The 14,488-nt window shown below is 48.3% G+C and overlaps 2 protein-coding genes across 12 annotated transcripts in view; one reads left to right on the top strand and one right to left on the bottom strand.

The window, feature by feature from the left end:
* mctp1a (multiple C2 domains, transmembrane 1a) overlaps nucleotides 1–8,672 on the top strand; it is a 127,425-nt gene extending 118,753 nt beyond the window's left edge. For 8 of the 11 annotated variants that reach the window (XM_035640198.2, XM_035640195.2, XM_035640197.2 and 5 more), the window contains 3 exons: nucleotides 90–199; nucleotides 461–558; nucleotides 8,026–8,672. In XM_035640198.2, the coding sequence (XP_035496091.2) occupies nucleotides 90–199; nucleotides 461–558; nucleotides 8,026–8,097 (280 nt within the window). In that variant the 3' untranslated portion in view covers nucleotides 8,098–8,672. Of the gene's footprint in view, nucleotides 1–89; nucleotides 200–460; nucleotides 559–8,025 lie in introns of those variants that run through there. The other 3 variants (XR_004794578.2, XR_004794577.2, XM_035640199.2) reach the window with 3 other exon arrangements.
* Nucleotides 8,673–11,755: 3,083 nt separating this feature from the next.
* slf1 (SMC5-SMC6 complex localization factor 1) overlaps nucleotides 11,756–14,488 on the bottom strand; it is a 29,308-nt gene continuing 26,575 nt past the window's right edge. The window contains exon 16 of the mRNA XM_035640203.2: nucleotides 11,756–12,733. Within this exon, the coding sequence (XP_035496096.2) occupies nucleotides 12,237–12,733 (497 nt within the window). The 3' untranslated portion in view covers nucleotides 11,756–12,236. The remainder of the gene's footprint in view (nucleotides 12,734–14,488) is intronic.

The following is a 14,488-nucleotide window of genomic DNA, read 5'->3' as shown; positions in this document are numbered from 1 at the left end:
TACGCCTCTCAGCATTTTTTGTCGGCATGTTTGGCTGCTCGGGTATTTGCCATGTCTCCTAATTCCGAGAGGCCCGTTTTTCTTTGCAGCACATTTAACTGGACTGTGCCTTTCTTGAGCTGGCTGGCCATCGTGGCTCTCGGATTGGCCACCACCATCATCTACTTCATCCCTCTACGATACATCGTGTTGGCCTGGGGTGAGCTAGTGTCCAAAAAAATGTGAAATTGTTTCTTCACATGCACTATAAGTAATTGCATTTAAAAGGTAAAGTTAAATCAAAGTAAATCTGTGGCAGGGCATTGCCATTTGTGTTTTCCCTGTTGCTTTTCATCTACAGTGTGTACCGACATGGTTGAGAGCCAGCGACTACAACGATCCCAACGGCCTTGAACAACTTGTCTGACCTATCTTTCCCCAACTCTTCCCTATCTGCCCCCACTGCTTTTCCTCTCTACAGGGGTGAATAAGTTCACCAAGAAGCTGCGAGACCCGTATACCATTGACAACAACGAGCTGCTAGACTTTCTGTCCAGAGTGCCCTCTGATGTACAAGTGGTGGGTGATAGTCATTTCTGTGTTTTGCTATTAATAGCTTCCACGTCCACGTTCAATTCCCACGTACATAGCTAGAGTTGTGTATTATAACAATGTTAAGTGAGTTTAGTGCCCAGCATACAACTAGTTGACTTGATTGACTCCACGCACGCACACACTAATTAAGGTTTGCTGTTCTTTCCCCAGATATGCTAGTAATTTGAACGAGTGTAAACCAACAGTTAACCAGCCCCATGCGGTTTTGCTTCTACATTAACCGTGAGATCAGATTAACTCTGTGGTTGAAGACTACAGATGCTTTGTTAAGGAAAATATATTAGTGTAGGAGTGTGTGTGTGTGTGTGTGTGTGTGTGTGTGTGTGTGTGTGTGTGTGTGTGTGTGTGTGTGTGTGTGTGTGTGTGTGTGTGTGTGTGTGTGTGTGTGTGTGTGTGTGTGTGTGTGTGTGTGTGTGTGTGTGTGTGTGTAATGTAACGTGCTGTGCTGCTCAGGACAAAGTGCAGTTTAAACTGCAATTAAGCGGCAGCTTGTGAAAGTCGTTGTGTTATCCAGCCCCGATGGTGTCCGCTGAGGCCGTTAAGCCCTGCTGTGCTGAGTTCAGTACACACACACACACACACACACACACACACACACACACATGCATGCATGCAGGCCGAAGCTGAACGACCCGGGGCCACATCGGACCAATCCCCTGCCACATCAGTGCTAACACACTTCCTCTTTGATCGCTTGTTGCCTGCGACGTCTTTCATCTTTACTGGGTCATAATCCTTGCTCCTCTGCGCACCCCTGCCCAGCCCCCTCGTGTTCTCCCCCCTTTTCTGCCCCCGTGCAGTTTTACAGTTTCATAGTTTACTGGGGCCTGCTGAAGCAGTAGGCACAAGGCAGGTAGTCATTGGCTCAAATGAGCCCAAGCTGTCCCCTCTGGTAAAGTGCAGCCACCTTACACACCTGGAGGCTGGAGGAGCCGAGTGGTGAGGAGGCCCAGGCCCGGCAGGTACGAGGACTTTACAAGGCCCCTAATGAGGGCCTGCTGGCTTGAGGGGGTGGGGGCAGACACGCTGCTCTGGTCTGCTGCCCATGCTGCTGGAGTTGTGCCTACTGTATAAGTAAGACTTTAAGTGCTACTGTAGCAGTTATTGCTGCAGCTGGTGGAACGGTAATTGTTGCCAGGTTCCACTGACAGTTTGGAGTCTCACCGAGTATTGTGGGTGATAGACCAGGGCAGAGGAGTAAGAGCATTGAGCGAGTATGAGGATATAGATATTTGTGAGGAAAGATAAGGATGGAAATGGAGAGGTGGGGGTAGAAATGAGGGCATGAAGTAGAGTTGATAGTTGAGATGACTAGTTTGATTTTTAAGGCCAGTTGGTCTTATTTGTACTAATAAAGAAAAGGTCATTGAAATTTCGATTCATGGCGAAGTCAGCTGATGAAGAACTGAGACCTGTGCTGATCACTTTCCTTTTCTTTCAGTCTTGAGGTGCGTTTTCTGTGATGAAATCATGCTCTGTGATCGTTGGCAAAAAACCAGAAGACCAGAACGTTCTGATCTGCGATACGTCCTGCCTCTGGCGGTGGGTTCAGCCCCCCCCCCCCCCCCCCCCCCCCCCCCTGCCTTGCTGGGTCAAAGCCCACAAGGCACGTGTGTCCATGGCACCCACTGGCATCGGTGCAGGGGCCTACTATGCCTGACACCCTGGATGACTAATGAAGTGCTATTTCAGGGCCCCGGTGTGACCTCACACACATACGCACGCACACACACACACGCTCATGCTCGACCAGCAATAGTGCATGTGGGGTGGGTTGGGGGTATTTCAGGGTACTGTTCCGCATCATTTGGAGGTGCTTTGGTGCAGCCAGGACTGATGAGGTTCTAATGACTTTATATACAAAGGGCAACCGTACTGGGCCACGGTCCATCAAAACCAATGCAGGTGTGCGGCAACTGCGGAGCGGGTTTTGGAACCATTTCTTCCATCATTTGTCGCTGTTTATTGTATTCAGTTACATAAAAACGTACATTTCTCATCAGTCAACCAGTAAGCGGAAGTTTTTCTACTTATCTTTTCTTTTTATAAATCACAGACAAAGGGTCCCCAACGGCGCTAGGGACCCTTTGTCTAAAAACTAAATCTGCGACGGTCAGAACTACTCTTTTTTTTGTTTACCATCTGACCTGTTTACTTAAATCATTATGTCCCTCTGTGAGCTGGAATGTTAAGACCTTGTGTGCATGTGTGTGTGAAAGAGTCACTGTCCCTCCTTGGGTACGAGTTTCTTGTATGTGGTGTGGATCTTTGACCAGTGTAAGCTATCTTTATGGTCATTATCAAGGAATCCTTCATGTCCTCTAAAACGAGGCAAAGCTGAGCACCTTTATAGTGCTAAGTGTTCCCTACTTGGCGTTTGGGAGGTGTCAGCGCAATAGTATGTTTTACGACACCATTAGCCGTGTGAGCTACGGAGTGCATAAATAGGGCCAAGGCAATTAGCATGCCAAGTGGCCCTTTATGATTGGTGTAAAGGAGCCGGACCAAGCGCCCAGTACAGAAATAAGCATGAATTCCAATTTAGCCCTTAATGAACAGCGGGGAGTTGGGTTAATATTTTTAGACAACATTTATGTTGAGGATGAAACCTCCCCGGACGGACAAAGGTCAAAGGCGGGATAGTTAAAGGTTGAAGCGCTGCCAGTTGCCATCACTCACGTCTGCCAGAGGTGTCTCTCTCCTTCGCTTTGTCCTTCCCCCACTTTAGTTACAAATTTAAACATTTTCACTGCCAATTAGTCACTCTTCAGTGTGTCTTGTGCTACAGCAGCTAACAGGCAAAACTTTCCTTACTTTGCAATTCCCCCCCCCCTTTTTTTTTCGCTGTCACCTTGACATGGCTTTCCTTTGCCAACAATAGACATTAGTGCTGAATCCTGCGATCTGCAGACGTGTGAACTGTACACAGTAGTGTTTCCTTGGAAACATTTAATAACCCTTGTGCTCCGTTAGGCGTCACATGAGATGACATTTTTGCCGAGATTTGTGCTCAGAGTATCAGAGTATCATTAAAATGATATGGCTCCCTTTGCCGTTTTTTGACTCCATTTATTTACTTGCCAGTTTTTTTCCGCTCGCTGTCACCCACCTTGGTTTCCCTCTGCCTGTCTGCCCACACCAGCATCATCAAGACACTGTCAAAGGGTTCAATGCTAGAGGGAAGGAGAGAGAGAGAGAGGGGGACTGAGAGAGAGAGGAAGAGAGGAGCGGGTCCCAGGATGCTTTGTGGGTAACACCGTTAAACGAAGCGCGATGCAGGGTACACGGCGCCCCTTCAGCAGAGCACACTTCAAAGTCTGTTCTGCACTTGTACTGTCAACATTTGGGACAGGAGTGGAGAGGAGCGCGGGTGGAGCCGCCTTTGAGCAGCGCCGGGTCTTTACCCGCCGCCTCTCCTGTCGATGTTCCCTTTAAGTGCCCCGCTCGTGTACCAAATTGCTTCTGTGCTCGCCGCATTACCTCACCCTTTTTTTTTTAAACTTTCACCCAATTCCAGTCTGGTTTATTTTGCTAACGTCCCACTTTCTCCTCGCCTCCTCTGCCTCTCCCTCTGTTTTTTGACTTTAACTAGCTCTTGTCGTCTGCGTTGGGTTTTTTGGCTTGTGCGTGTGTGTGTGTGTGTGTGTGTGTGTGTGTGTGTGTGTGTGTGTGTGTGTGTGTGTGTGTGTGTGTGTGTGTGTGTGTGTGTGTGTGTGTGTGTGTGTGTGTGTGTGTGTGTGTGTGTGTGTGTGTGTGTGCGCGTCCTTGTTTGTCTGTGTGTGTTATTAGGTGAGGTGAGCAGGGAGCCAAGGGTATAGCATCAGGCAGGCCTGTCACCTGTAAGGTGGAACTGAACCTGCGACGCGTACGCCCCACTTCTCCTGTCTGCCAGCTCTTCACACAGAAGCTCCCGTTTGATTGAGATATTGTTTTTTTCCCCGCACACCTTTCCTTTTTTGTCGATCCCCTTCGCTGCTCTCCGTGAGAAACAAAAAACCCTATTTTCCGCCGACATGCAAACTTTTCTTTGTGTGTCTGCACTGACAAAGAGTTTTGTTTTGGACAGGAACGTCGACGTGCCGAATTAAATTGCCGCCTTCCTTTTTCGCAGCTGTAGGCGTTTGGCCGTATAATGGGACCACAAACAGCCAGTGATCCCAAACAATACCTGTCCTACTTTTGGATCCGTGGTAGCTTGTTTGAAGCTTGTAGCTCAAAACACTGAGTGAGAATGAGAAATGTATTTGATAAAGGTGCATTTTTTTTTGTGGGGGGGGGGGGGGGGCAGTGAATTTGCTTGCAATTATTTGATATTGCCAAATATGCGTTATGTCTGCGTGACTGCCCTGCATTCGGATGTGATGTTACTCTTTTTTTCTCATGAGTGAATTAAATCATTCAACCATTCACTCACTTGTTCATCCATGAATGCACCACTGTCATTGATCGCTGTCAATGTGGGCGCTCTGCCAGGACTGTCATGGTCCCTTAACGAAACTAACATTGCACACACACACACACACACACACATTCCCACACACAGATGGGGCCATATAAACCCCTCCTCTCTGCGCCCTGGGTTTTTGTTCTGTTGTCTGCTTTAGTTGGCGGGGCTATAAAAGGATCCACACCCACATGAGAAAAGTATCCGTCATCACCCGAATGTCCACACATCTCCCCCGGTCTCACTCGGTCTCTTCTTCGCCCTCAATGTTTTCTCTCCCGTTCCCTTTGTTAGTCTGTCCCGCTCTCTGCCCTCACTCCCTTCATCTTCCTGTATATTTCTGTCCCCTCTTTTCTTTTTCTTTTTTGCTCTCCATCATTCCTGCCCTCCCTTGTTTTCTCCACCTGGATGGCCTCCTTGCCGCCTCTCTGACCATCTTCCTGGTCTCCCCTCTCACCGTATCCAGCCGGCCGGTTGTATTTGTACAGCTGTTTAGGAGGATGTTAGTTTGCCTTGTGGACAGTGAGGAATCAGTTCAGTCTGGCTGCCTAGTGAGGCGGAGAGAGCAACACATGCTGGCCTAACCACCCTGTAAGCACCTTAACGGGACATTGGTGACCACCACTGTGAGACAGAGGATCACAAATACATCACTGTGTATGTGTGTACATACAGAGTGTGGATTTGTATGGTATATTAATGACGCAAGGGGGTCTGTGTGACGTGGGAGGCGCTGGGCTGTTACTGTACACACGTTTCTTTGCCTCAGATTTGTACATTGCAAGGCAGAATGTACCGAAAGGCATCGCTGAAGCGACAGTGGGAACCAGTAGGAGAGGGATGATAAAGGCTCGTTTCCAGCCAGCACTGAGAGACGCCGCTGTTCCCGTCCACAGCAGACAGACCCGCCGCGAGACGGAACAGAGAAACCATGTTGACGTCAGTTTGTTGTCTGCCTGGAGAATCAGAGAGGATGTCAGTCAGTCAGACAGGCAGAGTAGCCTTCAGTACATGAGCCTAGGAGGGATCCCTCAGACAATACTGTCTCTTTGGTGCCATGACGGCTTTTTTTTTTTTTCCTTTCTCTATTAGTATTCTGATTCAGTGGCTAGTGCTTGTCAGTGTCTTGAATCTGTCGAGGCTAGCGACTGTATTTGTGCGCACACACACACACACACACACGCACACACACGTGTGTGTTCATCTAAAAGCGAGAGACTGCCAGAATGACAGTCTCCGGTTGTTGACGCTCAGCCACTGTGATGCCGTTGCATCCGAGTGTCCCTCACTTAAGAGCAGCTTCTCTCGAAACGCCACTCGCCATCTTTGCGTAGCATCACGTCAAGCGGGAGTCAGTTCCCCTTTGGAAGGAAAAAAGGTGACGCTCCGTCAGTGGTGATGCCGAGACCTGCTCTGAGATGATCGCAACATGCCACCGAGATGACTGTTTTATGGAATGGTTCTGACATTTTGGATAAGTCACTCATTAGCTTTCTTGCCTTGAGATGGATGACAAGATAGATTCCGCTCATATGTGTCCGTTAAATATGAAGCAACTGTTTGTAGCTGGTTGGCTTGGACATGGGGGGAAAACTGCTTTAGGCAAGCGAGTGTATGACTCAAAATATGGAACTATTAAGTCTTAAGGGGGGGACATCGAACTCAAACATGAGGCTTTAAGGAAGGAGGTTCCTCGGACCATGGTTGGGCCCAAAAGACCAACATTTAGTCCAACCAAAAGAGGTGGTCTCGGTGGTCGCCGCCGACATCAGACGCACGCCCGTCTACAAAGCAGCCAATTTCAAGTAAAGGGTCGACGCAGCCCACGTAGGTGATGACGACATGGACGTACGTATGTCGTACAAACTTGTAAAAGTGTGCACACGTTGTGCTGTGCGACTGCTTTGCACGACAGCACAGTGTCCATCACACACGGAAATTCTGGACTTTTCTCTTTCTCCTCCAGCTGCCCGTAGCCAATGAGACGGCAGCCTCATTAGCTCAGATCTCCTCCACTGTCCAGTTATTATTGAGAAGAAGGGAAGCTATGCATAGACACAGTCGGCTCTCTGATGGCCGACTGCTCCTCAGCCATGTCTGAGTGGAGAGAGAAAGATGGAGAAGAGATTATACTTAGATTTTCTTTCTTATTTTTTTGTGGTGCTTTTCATACCATGAATGATGCAAACGCAGAGTAAATCTGTGCTTGTCTGTTAACCTCTCTGTCCACTAGTTCTCATGCTCGTACAGTCAATCTGCCTGGCCTTTTTTTCCTCCATTTTTTAGAAACAGAGAGTTAAGTTTGTCCCCAGCTACACGCGATCAGTAATGTATTGATACTCGACGAGCGACGACTAGTAGCTATAAGCACAGACTTTGGTTTTCGAAGGGTTACGGTGGTTTATTCTCTCCACCTTCTGTCTCCTTCTCATTTCGCTGCCCTTTCTCTCCCCGCCATCTTGCCACGCTGGGACGACTCTGTTGTCTCTCCAAGCTTTCCCATGAGCCCTTGCCCTGTTCTCTGTTTGTTTGCGAGATCCCTTCCCGTAGGCCACTGTTCCACATCTGTGGAAGTATGTGTGTACGTGTACGAGCACATGTGAACTGGGAGCTTTGAACATGGTCTATGGACTGTGTGTGTGTGTGTGTGTGTGTGTGTGTGTGTGTGTGTGTGTGTGTGTGTGTGTGTGTGTGTGTGTGTGTGTGTGTGTGTGTGTGTGTGTGTGTGTGTGTGTGTGTGTGTGTGTGTGTGTGTGTGTGTGTGTGTTGTAATCAGTGTGTAATCCCTTCCCCTAGGCCACTGTTCCACACAGCTGGACTCAGAGAGCCTCTGGAGGGTTTCTGTGCTATTCAAGCATCCTTTGCTCTTTCCACCTGACCGGGTGGTGTGTGTGTGTGTGTGTGTGTGTGTGTGTGTGTGTGTGTGTGTGTGTGTGTGCGCGTGTGCGTGTGTGAGCGTGTGTGTGCTTCCGTGTGTGTTTTAACAGGTGCAGTACCGAGAGCTGAAACTGGATCCCAGTCCCAGTCCAAATAAAAGGAAGAAAAACAACCCCGGGTAGATGACTGTGTCCGCCCACCAACTCCTCGCTTCTCCACTTTTCTTCTCTCTGTCTATTACTGGACACCGAGGAGCAGAGGAAGGCGGCTCTGGACCAGCTCAGCTCAACTGTCCTTCCTTTTGTTATTTCTTAATATCCTCTCTTAACCCCCCTTTTCCCCCCCTGTCTGTAATTGCTCACGATGTACAGTACAGTTTCCCGATGTGTAATTTTTGGTATCAAACAAGACAAGAAATCCCTCGAATTATCATCACCATTATGCTTTTGATTGATTTTAAAGGCGAGCGAAAATGATGGCTGGAATGACCTTTTTTTTTGTCAGCCGCGTGAGCCACTCTCCTCGCTCCTTCTCTCCATCAGCCCGACAGCTCGGTGAACTCTTATCTATTCGTGTGTCACACAATGAGTACAATGAGTTTTTTCAACATTTATACTCGCCAAAGACACATCCAGTGAATCCATGTTCATCGAAAATACAAGCCTTATGCCAATATTCTCAATCATCACTCTGCAAAGGGATTTAAATTATTGTTTTTTCTCATTCTCTGTATTTATTAAATGATTTTGGTAATGTGTTTATATTTTCTAATTGTTTTTGTACTGAAGTATCTTTAGTTTTTTTCCCCTCGGATGTGGTAATGATATTATGTTCACTGGCAGTAATTTGGATTGCCTGCACTTAACTCAGTCAGCCAAGTTGATTAGCAATTATGGTGGTAGCCTCTAGATATGTCCTTCTACACAAACACAAAGCTGGACCAATGAGCTGAAGGCTGCTGGTGGTCGTATCTCTCTGGTGTTTTTATACAATGGCCAAATTAGCCTTTTTTTAAAAAAACGGGCAATATGTGATTATTTTAGTTTAAAGACGTCTATGTATTATGCTGCAGCAATACATGCATACACTGAGGTTTGCGGGATGACTATAAGCCCTCGATGGAGCCGTCGTCTCCGGGCGACATTCACTCACGTACTTTAGATCAGTTGTTAAGGCTGCTGAGTTTTCCCTGACCCCTCCGCTCACGACATCACTAGACCTTCTCCGTCTCTCTGACTGGACGGACTGGGTGTGAAATTGTGGTTGTCAGTACCCGGAGAAAAAAAAAGCAGCCTACCTGTTGCCAGTTTGCAGCATGGCCAGTCGGACTAGGTGGAAGGAGAGAGGGAAGGACGCCCCAGCATCCTGGGCTTTCCACTTTAAAGACTTGACATTAAAGTACAGCGTCTGCATTTCTTAAAATAGATTGTTGTTACAGAATCATTATTAAATAACATCCAGAGGAAACACTTCTAAGTATCAAGACAGTTGGTGTGATGCCGTGAACGCGTGTCAGTGGCGAATGCCCAGATAACTTAGCCGTGTTTAACCCCTGGAAACGTGTCAGAACCTCCCATCAGTCAGTCAGACAGTGAACCGTGTTCTCCGCCTGACAGGAGGCGCAGCAGCCTGGCTCTTCTGCTGGCGTGGTGTTAATATAGATGTCACCCAGTCTATGCAGAGTGTCGCTCGGCAGGCAGGCCTTTAGGCAGCCACAGCCCTAATCTTGTTTGAAAGGCTGGTCTCCTTTCCTCTCATGTCGCTGTCTGCCTCTGTCTCTCTGCGTGTGCGTGTGCATTCCTCGACAGAACGCACACAAAAGCATTTACACATCCTCTCGCATGAATACACTGCTTGCGTATAGATACCACACCTACTTGCACGCACGCACGCACGCTCTCTGTGATGCTGTGCCCCAGGCTGGCTGCCCTCTCCATCTGCCCCACCTCCTGTGCCCCACAGCTCAACTTTGATCTGCCTTTCCGGAGACGGAGGTTAGTGTCTGGGAACTGTGCAAGAGTGTTTGTGGATACACGTTTACGCAATCAAAGACATGTTGCTTTCTCTCAGCGCTGGTATGTGTTACAACTGAATCTCCCCTCCAGCTGTAGACTGATGCGTAGATTCAGTGTGTGCGCGCGCGCGTATGTGAGCCCGCAGCAGAAGTGCCAGCTGTTATTTGGTGCGCTGGTGTAGAGGGCCGTCAGCTAGATGAGCAGCAAGTCGTCGTGTGACAAGACAGGGCGCTGAGGGGACTTGGGCCTCATATGTCAGGGACGGAGGGATGTGTGTGTGTGTGTGTGTGTTTTATATGCTATTTTAGATCCTTCTTCCCATCATGCCTCTCTCCGTTTGCTCTCTCTGCGGTTCCCTCATTCGTCAGTGAGCGGGGTTGCGACCCTGTCTGAAGGGACGGTCTCCTGGGCTTCTCTTTGAGCATCTGTTGAAAGATCACAGCTCAGGCTACATTTGAGGAGGTCTCCTCTCATCCCACTGATCCCACCCCCTCACATCTTTTCTGCCCCCCCCTTGTCTGTCCGCTCGTCCGCCCCTATGTCTATCTTTATCACGCCGAAAACCCCCTTAGCAGCAACTTAGAGCTCTCCTCTGCCATTTTGTCATCCTCTTGCCCTGCCTGTCCGCTCGCCGTCACCTCTACCCGCTCGCTTCCTCCCCCTCCACCCATCCATCTCCATGCTTAAATATCAACAGGCTCGGATCTGTCACTCCGGAGGGCCATTGATTTTGTTTTGTTGTTTTGAGGAATCCACTTGAAAGACAATAACAGACTGTCCCCCAAGAGCAGCGTCGCAGACTGATTATAGCCTCCTCAACAAACACACTCTTTGGTTGGTGAAGGGTGGCTTTTTAGAACGCCTGGAGGGGCCGTCTGAATACCTGATATGTATGTGTCTGCTACTGTATGTGGTTATTTTACAGCGCATTGCTGTGACTGTTGCGTGGTACTGCGTCTTTTTCTCTGTTCATTTATTATCTGCGTTCGGCTCGGTTTGCAAACAAACCAAAGGGTTTTTATTGTCACTGTTGTTGAGAAAATAAATCATATAAAGGAATGTAACAGACTGACGGCTGCAAAGGGGGGGGAAAGGCACTTTTATTTGCACCAGGTTGAAATGAGACTATTTTTTAAACAACACTGTAAATAGCCAACTACTTATTAACTTATAGTTGTATTTTATACAGTATGCCTGTAGATGGTCTGGTGATGATATTGTGAAGTAGGTGTATGCCTGCCTCCTTTTCTAAGATGTTTTTTTTCTTTCTTTTTCCTGCCTGCAATGTTGCCTGCCTGTGACATCATTTTTATGTGCTCAGTTCTGACCAATGGAACGCTGCAGGAGCTGAGACAAGGGTAGGCCGAGAGAGACGAGAAAGAGACTATAGTGTATATTTGGGGTTTGAAAAATGAAATGCATCCGATGTATGTTGCTTATTTTGGGGGAAAAACATACATGAGAATAAATATTTTTTATCATCTCCAGTGTGAGTGGATCATTGCAAGACTTGTTTTCCTTGCAACAATTCCAGGATCAGATCCCCCTCCACTCACCTCCGCTGCTCCGTCGCCCAGCCGACCCAGCCCACCCCAACACGCAGATCTAATCCCGCCTCCTCATTTGTGTTCGCCTTCAGGAAGAGGCTCATTTCTCACTGCTGTCCATGTGGCCAAGACCCTGAGACCTAAAGTATATCCAAAACATTTTTTTTAGTTTTCCACTGCGGCTCCCACATGAGGCCCGGTCCATCAGAGCACCATTCAGCCTAAAACTGCTTATTATCGACTTATTAGTTACAGAACACTGGATGTCATACAGTTAACACATTTCTGTTCATTTATTGTCTTATAAATAATAGTTATCAACACGTGGAAAAGCAAGTTTATCTTCGAACGCTTAGAGAATGAAAACTTGAGGTAGTAACAGTCAGCGGTGCCATGAAACCATGCAACTGATAACAGTCAACAAAGTATAAATCATTTCAAACCAGAACAAGGAAGCAGAATATAACCAAAGCATATTACAATGGCAGTCAAATTAATATAAAATGTCATCTGTATAAATGAACATCCGTCTAATGTGCTTCTATCAAAATCACAGGCTTGCCCAATGACCTGAATGGGAAGAAAGTCCATTTTGGAGGCAGTCATTGACAGAAAGCCAGAAGTTGCTTTGTAAGCGTCAGTGAATCGTGTGACCATGTAATCAACCATTTGTATAAAACTGGCACAAATGCCCTTTGGTTAAAATGTCAATCAAGTTGTGCCGTTAGGTATTTTTATGTGCATTGTCTGTTGCCTGCGTCAGAGATCAGTCACGTGTGCTTCTGCCCGAGACTTTAGATTCTCCAGTGTCTCCATTAGGAACAGTGTGTTCTGTCCTTTGCACTCTTTAATGGCCTGGGACACCTGCCCCAGGTACATCCCTCTGCGGAGCTCCAACAGTGTCTCCACGTCTTCCACAAGCCTCACCGCGCGCGGGTCCGTCCAGCCCAAGGTCACTTCTCGGTGCGAGTGTGTCTCCAGGGCCCTGACCAGCCGGTAGCCCAGGCTGTGGGCCTTGTCGCTGGCTTGCGCGGGGCCTGGCAGGCCCCTCTCCTGCTGGTAGGAGAAAATTAAGTGGAGCAGCAGAGACGATCCGACCTCCAGCAGGGGCAGGTTCAGCACCTCCGTGGCATGGTTTCTCAGGGCCGAGTCTCCGACCTCCGCGCTGTGAAGGAGCTCCTCCCTCTGACTTGTTCCGGGGACCAGATCCAGCGCGGTCCGCCCGTCTCCATCAGTCCGCTGGAGGAGAACTGAGCCTGGAGGGGGCAGAGAACCCGACCTTTTACTCTCTTTGATTACAGACATGTCTAGTACAACTCAACTCTACTACATGTGGCACATAACTGTGCATAGCAACTTGCATTTCCACAGTGATACTGCACTCGAAAAGATCTGCATGGGTTCAAATTCTGCAGCAAGAGGATAAAGCCTGCGAAAACTAGACATATTTACCAGGAAACACTTTTTATTCTTCCTGCTGTATGCGACATAGATTCTGTTAATCCAATTAACAAAGAAGCAAGAGGCGGGCCCTTGTGTTCACCTGAAAGTGCACCTAATAGAAAGTGCTCGTCCTAAATGCAGATCAACTTAGAACGTGACGTTTTATCGTCTCCGGCAATGTCCGCCCGTACTTTTCAGAAGCTGAAATATTGTAGCCGAAGCATCGGTCATGACATCACGACACAGCCCACGCTGACATGCGGCCAAGCTACTGAAGGCGACCGCATCAGTAGGAGGAAATGAAGAGAACACTGCTCAGGGTCAAAGGCAGGACACGGCAGCACACAGAGAGACACGCGCGGACGATACACACAACACGCTCACAGTGAAGTGGGGAGCGTAAGTGAACAGCTGCTTTCCCACTGGGCCTCGGTGCCAGCCGGGGCGTTTTGCTCACTTCAGCGCTAACTTCAGCTGACACCTTGTCTCAACTTGTGCGACCGGCGGGTCAGTTTGTGTTTGTGTAAACGGCGCAGAGGGTTCGTGACCTGATGGGGGCTCTGCTTTCCTGTTAGCTTTACAGAACTGGACTGTGACATCAGATAATTGTTCTGTTGAAGGTCTGAACTTTGAAGAGACAGGATGGTTTTTAACAGTGACACGTGCATCGAAGTTATTTGAGGCGGTGCGACAAGTAGCGTTTGCCGTTTCGATGAGGATCAGAAGTTTGAGTTCAGTGGACGAACATCTCCTGTAACCTTGACTTTGCCCTTTAAACCCTACTTCACTACAGTCACAGCTGAATGCAACCCCTCCCCTCTTAAGAAGCCAGCAAAGTTATAATGGTGACTTTTCCCATCCCTGTTCTCCTGCTTTGTCTGTTCAGACTAAAAGCCATTTTCCAGTGTCAGACGGAGGCGCGTGCACTTAGCCCACACGGAGCAGGCTGAGTTTAGTGCGAGCCCTTTGTTTGCCGTCAGATAGGCCCATTTCTATGGCAAACTGCTCTTGATGGCACTTGACTGTTCACCCTCGGCAATGCTGCTGCCACTTGTGAGCGAGTTTATGGCTCTGTGGAGGCGCGGTGTGACACACAGACGGCTGAGAGACTGCCTGATACCACTGCTGGCAGTTGTTCTTGTTTGACAGACACTGAGGGACAGGAGGAAGCATGGTGCTGTAAAGGCGGGACAATCATGTACGTGTGTGTTTGTGTATGGCGGCATTTAACAACTCTGACTCCAGTAAACCTCGCAAATGCCACTTTGACAAAGACTTAAAAAAAGACGAAAAAGTGACGAATTCTGAGATCGCTCTCCATCTTCCCGTCTGCCACGGAACTGACACCTTGTGCAGCAGTTATGAGATGATCGGCGAAAGCTCACGTAGCTGTTAGCGGGGAAGGTCGGCACTCGTCTGCCTTCTAGTGCTTCGAGTGTGAGTGGCAAAAAAAACTCAATCTGCATAAATTGTGGCATTCATCTACATAAACTTTTACGTGAGCGGCGAAATTTCCAATGCAGGGGTCGGGCGCTGGGGGCAGCAGTCAAGGACGTAAGAGCTCAGAT

The sequence above is a fragment of the Scophthalmus maximus genome, chromosome 19, assembly GCF_022379125.1.
Source record: "Scophthalmus maximus strain ysfricsl-2021 chromosome 19, ASM2237912v1, whole genome shotgun sequence".
Classification (NCBI taxonomy): Eukaryota; Metazoa; Chordata; class Actinopteri; order Pleuronectiformes; family Scophthalmidae; genus Scophthalmus; species Scophthalmus maximus.
Note: the sequence above shows the minus strand (reverse complement) of the source record. Positions and strands in the feature narration are given on the sequence as shown.